At 36.7% G+C, this 8,828-nt stretch overlaps 1 protein-coding gene across 2 annotated transcripts in view; it reads right to left on the bottom strand.

Moving 5' to 3' along the window:
* The window catches only part of LOC109843968 (tRNA pseudouridine synthase A), a 14,140-nt gene extending 6,687 nt beyond the window's left edge, over window positions 1-7,453 (bottom strand). The window contains exons 1-6 of one of the 2 annotated variants that reach the window (XM_020412968.1): window positions 7,136-7,178; window positions 6,887-6,943; window positions 2,904-3,212; window positions 2,663-2,744; window positions 1,173-1,226; window positions 973-1,052 (exon numbers count right to left, since the gene is read on the bottom strand). In XM_020412968.1, coding sequence (XP_020268557.1) covers window positions 973-1,052; window positions 1,173-1,226; window positions 2,663-2,744; window positions 2,904-2,947 — 260 coding nt within the window. In that variant the 5' untranslated portion in view covers window positions 2,948-3,212; window positions 6,887-6,943; window positions 7,136-7,178. Of the gene's footprint in view, window positions 1-972; window positions 1,053-1,172; window positions 1,227-2,662; window positions 2,745-2,903; window positions 3,213-6,886; window positions 6,944-7,135 lie in introns of both variants that reach the window. The other variant, XM_020412967.1, reaches the window with a different exon arrangement.

The raw sequence follows: 8,828 nt of genomic DNA, 5'->3' as shown, positions 1-8,828 counted from the left end.
CATCCCCCAAAAAAAAAAAAGGGCTTTCTCCATGAAAATTGGGTTTGATATGGAACAACTCTAAATTCAAGGAAAGCTGAATCAACTTCACAAGTCAACTTGATATCAACCTCTGTCCCACTTGGCAAGGGGAAAGATCAACTTGTTGTGAAAACTATATAAGGCTGTGAAACACATTGTCAGTTAATGCAGTTTAAAATAATGCCTCCAACAATCAACAGTCCCAAAGTCCTCTGAAGCATAAAAGAAACTAGAGAGGAAGATAAAATTTGGTACAGAACCTTGTGCTCATCGGTATGTGAATGACACGAATTTGATTTGGAGTAAGAAACTGATACAAGTACTTGAAACAAGATATAGTTAATGGGATTAAAGGCTTCAGAAGCAAGGTGGCATTGATGTCAATCAACCAGTGGTGGAGAGATGGTCAATAATGCTATGAAATGTGGGGAAAAACATTTCTACGTTTCAGGGCAACCACGTGTAGGAGAGTGTTATGTGTTTTAGGCGTCAGCCATTATTTTTATGGAGGCCTCGATAACTTGAAGAGACAAGATATGGACTTTGGTGCAACACTTACACCAAACACCAAACAAGAAGGCACTTCGCATACAAGAAACTCATGTTGAAGTGGAGGTCAAAAAAGATCCAACCAAGTGTAAACTTTTAAGAAAGCAATGAAGAAAAAATTGTACCTAATTGCTTTCTTTCTTGCAATGGCCTACATACACTCATAGTGTCACACCTTTCACATATCACAATTTCCATCTTACATATTCTTTCTGCAACTTAAAAAGCATTCTACATTTTCTTTTCCATGAACAAACATTAAGTTTATCTGAGATAAGTTTCCTCTTATCACATTAGTTTTAAAGTCCTGTCTAATGTAAAAGAAACCATACAAGCATGCATATCAGCTCAAATGTAAGTAATGTAAAAGAAACCAAACAAAAAAGTTTCCATGATACCTACGTTCGCTCTAGTGCCTTGTATCTAGCATGAAAATCTCCAGGAATGCATCGAACATCAGTCACCTTTATATCACCTTCCTTCTGTAATCAACCAAAAGACAAATTAAGAACAACTTAAGGCCTATTGAAGAAAGATCTGACAGGCATTTCCACCTGAATGAACAACTAAATTTGCAATCATCAAAGAACTAATAGTCTTGCCTGCAAAAAATGGTTTACGGCCCGTCTAACAACTCCAGGTTCATGTGGTGTTAACTGCACTCGAAAAAAGCGTGACAGTTACTCATTTCCAATAGCATTATAAAGAACAAATCAAACAATATTTAGGATGGGAAGTAACGTGAAAATTGATAAACATTTTACATACTCATAAATTGATAATTACGCAACGTACATGTAGTGAGAAAATCATGTCGCCAAGAAACATGCAAATTTCAGCAATATAAAAATAATTCATAGCTAAAATGAAGACAAGAGACAGTGGAATGTTTTATTAATAATATGAATATTATATCACAATTTTATAGAAGTATGAACTACATACACCATGATAATGTCTTCACAAGCACTAAACTGCTAGATAGTATGAAACAATAGTAATCTTGAAATACTTAATCATTATCATCGCCATCACAATCATACAGCTTTTCACTGATGAAGTTGGTTGAGGAAGTGCAAGAAAGAATAGACCAAAATTTCTGTTCTTGAGCAAAATTTCTAACTGGCTATCAACCTAAGATATATACTTGATGCATTGATGTCATTCCTAGGCTCTACCTGGAGATAAGTACAAGCAAGTGACCTCAACTATAGATCCTTAAAAGGAAGTTGGTGACTAGATAGACCACCCTTTTTGTTCGTGCAATTTAAACAACCAAAGGGATAGCCACAAATTTCTACTAGACTAGTCTTGACAAAGAGATCAGGATTTGTTGTAAGGATTTTATTTATCTACTAAAAAATGCACCAAAGAGAAAATGAACTCGCACATAACTTGGGTCCTGCTTCATAATAATGCTGAAGATTTTATTTCCAATTTTCCGGGGGAATTTCTTGTAAATGTTTTTCCACTAATAAGGAAATGAGTTGTTTGGGTCCTCATTATGACAAAATAGTCCAATACATGATTAAGAAACACGAGATACGGTCTTCTCTTCATATTCTAAGTCATAGTTGCATGGGACCCCATTCGTTCAAGTTCACGAGATAGGAATGGGAGCATGATATGCCGCTCATTAGGAATTAGGTATCAGGGGGTAGGCTTATAGGGTACACAAGGAAATGCGGTATGTTTAACATTCGGTTCTTAAATGTAGGAATTGAGGTTTTGCAAGAGTTAAGTTTTAGAAATATGTAAAAGAACCTTTGAGAATCATGATGCAATTACTACTTTATTTAATTTCTCATGTTGTTGTTATTCTTTCAAAGAAGAGTTATTTTTCCAAAATTTTAACTGGTTTAAGTTCCAAGTCAGGTAGTTGGTGTTCCACTGAGAATCCGAGATGACTGAACGCAGGTGAGGGGTTGCGGTTCGCTATAGCGTCTGACATTCTCGACATCAATCTTCTGAGTTCTATAGTTGATGTACAATTTACATGGAACTGAAAGAGAAAACATTATGAAACCAAAGAACATCTATCCAAACAGAAATAGAGAGCTGCAAGAGTAATCATGGAATTGGTCAAACTCACCACTTCGCCGGGCTTTCTTTTACTTATGCGCTCCACATCAACATGGCAGACATTGCACAAAGCATGCACCCCTGAGTCCTGACTTAACAAAGATCTGAGTGTCATATAATGCACAAACTAAAACATTGTACAAGACCACAAAACAAAATGAAAGAAATTAACTTGCAAAAGCAAACTAAAAGTTTTCAGTAATTTAAATCATGGATGGCCCCTATAACATAATGAGGATAAATTTGACTACCATAAACAAACAAGAGAAAGAAGCAACTGGCCATCGCAAAACATCCCGAGTTTCCTTAGGTTCAAATCTAAAGATCAAAAACATGTTAGCTTATAATGACGTTTGGGTTTAGCATTAACAGATGCCCTGAATTGAGCGAGTGAAGTTTCTCGCACTGTCAGAAGTTAACTCCAGCAAGGTGGCATATAGATCCAGTATAAAAAGCACTGCATAAGTTAAGAAACAGTTAAAGAGATTAAAAATGTGTAGAAGTCAAATAAGAGAAGAGAAGAGCCACGCGTTCTGAGAGGAATCTGAGAATCCATAGACCTGTACCAAATAAAGATTTTTGCATATTGGACACTACCAGAAACATAAATCACTGAAAGACCCTAAAACAAAAAATTTACAGAATGTCAGAAACTGATTTCATGCAACTAGAAGACCCTTATTATATTTAGAAGACACACATTAGAAAAAGAAAGGTTGGGATAAGTAATGAAACGTAGTAACCCACCCAAATCTTGGATGGCTTTTATATACAACTCTTCTTCCAAATAAGTCACTGATATTCTTAAATATTGTTATCAATTGAAAACAGTCACATCATAACAATATATCTAACCAGTTAAAGAGCTCAAATATATTATCCATGGGTCATCTAAGGGGGGCAAAGAAACTACATCTCTGTGGAACCTAAATAAATCAGTCACTTCACTGTGGTGCAGTCTATCTGAATCCTATTTTCTTGAAAGCCCAAGCTATGTTGCTGATGCATCCATGAGTTGAATCTCAATGCAGTGGCTACCTCATCGTATCATTGTTCATAAAAGCAAAAGTTTGATCTGATTGAATAATGTCTTTCTCAATTTGTTCTTGAATAGAAAACACATAAGTACACCTAATACCAACTTTTATGAAACCCGAAGAAGCAAAGCTAATGTAGAGGATAAATTATTTTTTCGGAGGTGGGGTGGTGGGAAGGGAGGGTAGATGTGATACCCTAAAAATTTTAATACCACATCAGAAGATGAGAAAACAGTAGTAGGGTTTATAAGATAAGTCATGATATTTTAAGTGCATCAATGGATAGACACTTTTTGGCGGTGTTTTGAGCCAAGCAATACACTCAAGGAGTCAGGAAATACATCGCGCCAATGGGCTGACAGCTTTGGGATGTGACAAATGATATCAAAGCAGTTAGGGTCGGTAGTGTGGAACTAAGTGATAAGTTAGTAAGTGCTACATTGTAGAAGCACGACAGGAAGCCAACTCTAGAATCCACATTTTTTGGTGGTTATACTGACATGGAGTGTTGTTATGCCCATTGTTTTAAATATCCCCGACATGGCCCGATATATCCCCGATATATCCTTTTACAGGGCTTGCCGCAACCGACATGGTCTTTAAATATCTTTTACCATTTTTTAGCTATTTTGAGTGATAAATCCCCGATATGGCCGATATATTAGCCAATATGTGGACCAATATATCTTTTTATATAGCTTGTTGCAAAATAATATACCGCGTTTGGAATTTTTGGGTATCTTTTTATATAGCTTGTTGCAAAATAATATACCGCGTTTGGAATTTTTGGGCGAGATATCAAGATTTTCCCATTATATCAAATGACATTTTGCCCTAAAAAAACAGATCGAATGTTGCAACGTTGCTTTGCACTTTTGCTTGTTTTAGAAGGTTGATTAGTGATCCTAAACATATATTATTCATATTTTGTATGCTTAAATTTTATTACATATGTTGAGATTACATTTTAATGCATTATGTATGCAAACATTCACTATGGCATTCCGATATTTACCATATATTCCCGATATTTCCCTGATATCCGCAATCCGATATGAATTTTGGCCATCCGATATTTTCCCGATATCCGATATTTAAAACCTTGGTTATGCCACAACAGGAATGTCGTGTATTTAAAGATATGGTTATTGTGATACCCTGAACTTCAGCCCCACATCAAAAAATGGGGAAACCGAAAGGATTTATTAGATACTACATAGGATTCAAGAGCATCAATGGCTAGCCATTTTTTCGGGTGGTTTTAGCCGAACAATGTATTGAACTCAGTTGATCCCAATAATTACATCGCACTAACAGGCTCGCAAGCTTGGAGCATGACAGTAGAGTTTGGTCTCCAATGAGCTTTAAACTTTGGAGTCACTCAAAATAGCAAGAGTTTCTCGAGAAACTTGATCTATATATCTCCTCTCCACCTCTTCCCCTTTCCCGCTTTTTGCTTCTTTTGCTTAGATCATGGGAAAATTGTTTGGGTCTGCATAATGTATTTTTTTTCCTTGTTATTTTTGTGACAAAAAAGAACAAAAAGAGAATTTTCTAGGGCTTATAGATTTTTACCTTAGGGCTTATTGATCATTACCTTAAAGGTGATTGTATTGAAAGACAAAATTCTTCGAGATGAAACATCATTTCTCAATTTCAAAAGTGTAGAGAAAAGAGAGAGAAAACATTTCAATTTCTCTTAACAACACGCCTTGATTTGAGTGTTGTTGCAACTCGCCTATTTTTAAGATTTTTGTTGTTGTTACGTAACTCTTACAAGCCATAACATCCTTAAACGAAACTTGTGTGTTTGAGTTCAGAAGTAGTTAAAACTACATGGAGTTTCAATAACTCCAAACCAAACACACCCTAACAATCCTCGACAAGTGCATTAACACTTGTATTCTCAGAAAATTTTTTCCATTGACCTCACATCTAATTGAAGAGGCTAAAACAATTAAGCAATGTATGTTGGACACTAAAGAGTTACATAAATGCTAAAGTATCTCCTAATTTGGAAAGAAAAGGAAAGATTCCTTGAAGTTGTGGTCTAGAAAGTTGGGCAGTGGGCAATACATATTTCAATGGTTGCAATGAAGATCTCAAAGTGAAAGCTGAGATTACTACGCTCAAGCTTCGAAACCAACAATTATTTAATATTATGTACAAATGCACTTCTTGTCGAGTGGCTACTAGGGTGCGTTTGGCTTAGAGTTGTTGGAACTCCATACAGTTTCAACTACATCCAATCTCCAACACAAAAGTTTGGTCTAAGAATGTCACAACTCTTGAGAGTTGTAATAACAAAATATCTTCAAATAGGGGAGTTGCAACAACACCCAAACTGAGGTGTGTTGCAACAATAGAAGTTGAAATGTTTTTCTCTTATCAACAATTCTGAAATAGAGAAACAATGTTCGAGCTCTAATATTTTCTGTTTGAATACAGTCACCCCTAAAGGTAAAGATTCATAAACCTTAAAAAAAATTTCGCTCTCATTTTCTTCTATTTTCTCAATTTGGTGTCCAAAGGGTTACATGCAGAATAACACATTTAGGCTGAAAATCAACTTTGTAGAGATGAACCTATGGGTTGAAAATATGGGTATTTTGACTACATGTGTAAGTGAGATTCTATACCTGCAGAAATTACCACAAATAATATGATGAAGATAGAAGATAACAAAATTCCAAGAAAGAATAAAAAAGTTCAAGAAATCTACCTGGCTAAAAGGAAAAGGAACGAGAGAAGGGCAGACTTTTTAGGAGGCATTTGATGTTTTGAGCTATGAGGTTATGACAGATTTGATAGTTATTAAAGAAAAATGTTAAAGGTTGAGTTCGCTAACTCTTAGACGAGTTAAGACAGATTCGATAGTCTAACAAGACAGATAGATATTCAAGCATTATCAGAAAAGGGATCCTTCATATGTCAATTGTTTGCAATCAATAATAAGAATTAGGGAACTCAATCTATAGGAATATGTGATAACATATGAATATTCCTCTGAAAGAACGCTAAAAGTTTGAGAGAAATAAATTGATTTCCTAAGGGCATAATGTGACGCAACCAGGATCATCCACAATGAATATATTGCCAATATAATAAGATCTAAGGAAAGGATAGTTCATGATTTTCCATAGCAGCGAGCAAGAATTAATATGCAGGTTTATTTTATTTGATTACTGAATACTCACAGTTCGACTCGAGCAAACAACTGAAACCGGCTGGCCGACAAACTTGCAAAAAGCCTCCTGCATAAGCCCCCACATGGGAAACCCAAACTTATCAAGCGCGTTTACAACAAAACATATCAAATTTATTTATATCAAACATCCAGAATAAGGGTTGAATTCATTATCAAATTTCCACATTCTGTAAAGTTAAAAGAGAAGAAAAATCCCAGATCAGAATCAAGAATCAAGAATCTGAGCCATGATCAGTACCTCGAGAGTGCCGGTGACGGTTCTACAGTTAGGCTGCTTCTGAGAACCGAAGAAGCGAGTTCCGATATACTCGACGGCCACCAAGTACCTCTGTGCCCTAGGGTTTCGGCTCATGATCCCTTGATCCTCTTTTTGTTCCTCCTCCTCTTCTTCTTCTTGAGATCTCGAGATCTTCGAGGGTTTGGGAGATTCGGCGGGAGAATCGATGCTTGCGCTTCGTTTCCTGAGCTGGATTCATAATGTTTGGATCAAAGAGGGAGACGAAGGAGACAGCTCGGGTTAGGATTTAACAACTAACAAGGGTTTCTCGCAGTGAAGGTGTCTTGGTCCTTGTACTGTATCCTCATATTTGTCCCTTCCCTTTCTTTTTTCTTTAACTTAGTGCTTGCGCCCCGAGTTAAATGTAAAATTAGTCCTTTTTTAACTCTTTGTTAGAATTCCGTCAAATAAAAATTAAAATAACAAAACTACCCACCCAATTTATTTCTCAAAAAATAATTAGAGCCAATAGTTTACTATTAAACGTGATCTTCAACTGTTAAACATGGATTGTGGTCGGTAGAAGAACGATGTGTCTGCACCGAACAGTATATGCTTTCTAGCCACCGGCTTTCCGGCAATTGAAAAGTCAGACGTTGGTGGTTAGAGTACTAGAGAAGCTAACGGTCTCCAGCCCATACCTCAACATCCAAGGCTTACGCACTCAAGAGATTAGGGAGGGTTCGGATATGGTTGGATTCAAAGTTGCTGCTAGAATAGAAATTGTGTTCCTCTCGTCTCCTCTAAATCCTCCACCTCGTAGTCTTTCGGATAGCCTAAGTTCTAATGTTGAAAACTACAAAATAGGTGTGGAATTATTCAAATTATTGGCATTGTCAGAATCGCAAATCAAAGATGGTAGTAGATTTTGTTGGAAATTGTGGTTAAATCTGGAATAAAACAGAGAAATTATGATATGTTGTAATTTTTAAATTTTTCAATCCACTGCTGTGCGTTTGTGAAACGTTGTGCTTAAAGTAATATTTGGCCTACTCCGGTGTAAGGATCCCAAGGCCAAACTGCTTCTAGGAACAACAACACAGTACTCTGGTGTGCATCAACCCAGTACTGTCAAGATCTCATCGATCTATAAGACCTTTCGGTCAAGGCAAAGATCTTCTCGATCTCAGAACATTTCGGTTCAAAAGCTTTTGGTTTAAGGGCAAGTTCCTGCGGGCATAGTTTTTACAGCAGCAGTACAACAACAGCAAAAACATTGATCCGACGTTTGTTTTCCAAGCTTGCGTGTGTATACTGATGTTCGTATTCCACGCTCGCGAGTGTATACCGACGTTCATATTCCACGCTCACGAGAGTCAATTCATGAGCTGCCCAAGGACACTATTTATAAGCCTCTAATGCCAGCTCAAGAGTCACTCGCAATTAATGTGACTGTTACAATTCTCAATAGCAATTAAGATTGTAACATCAATGCATTAAATTGCAATTAATGCTGTTGTAAATGATACATACCGTAACTCCTAAATACGAGGCAATCAATGGACGCGTTGTTACGAAACGCGAGGGTCACATCTTAGCAAATCAGACGAACCTCTTTTGACAAATGAACCTCATCAAACAGGCGAACCTCGTATGACAGACGAACCTCGTCGAATGAGCGAACATCGTCAAACAGGCGAACCTCATATGACAG

This window comes from Asparagus officinalis, chromosome 5, assembly GCF_001876935.1.
Source record: "Asparagus officinalis chromosome 5, Aspof.V1, whole genome shotgun sequence".
In the NCBI taxonomy this organism is placed as follows: Eukaryota; Viridiplantae; Streptophyta; class Magnoliopsida; order Asparagales; family Asparagaceae; genus Asparagus; species Asparagus officinalis.
The sequence above is the reverse complement of the archived record's forward strand: the minus strand, read 5'-3'. Positions and strand labels throughout refer to the sequence as shown.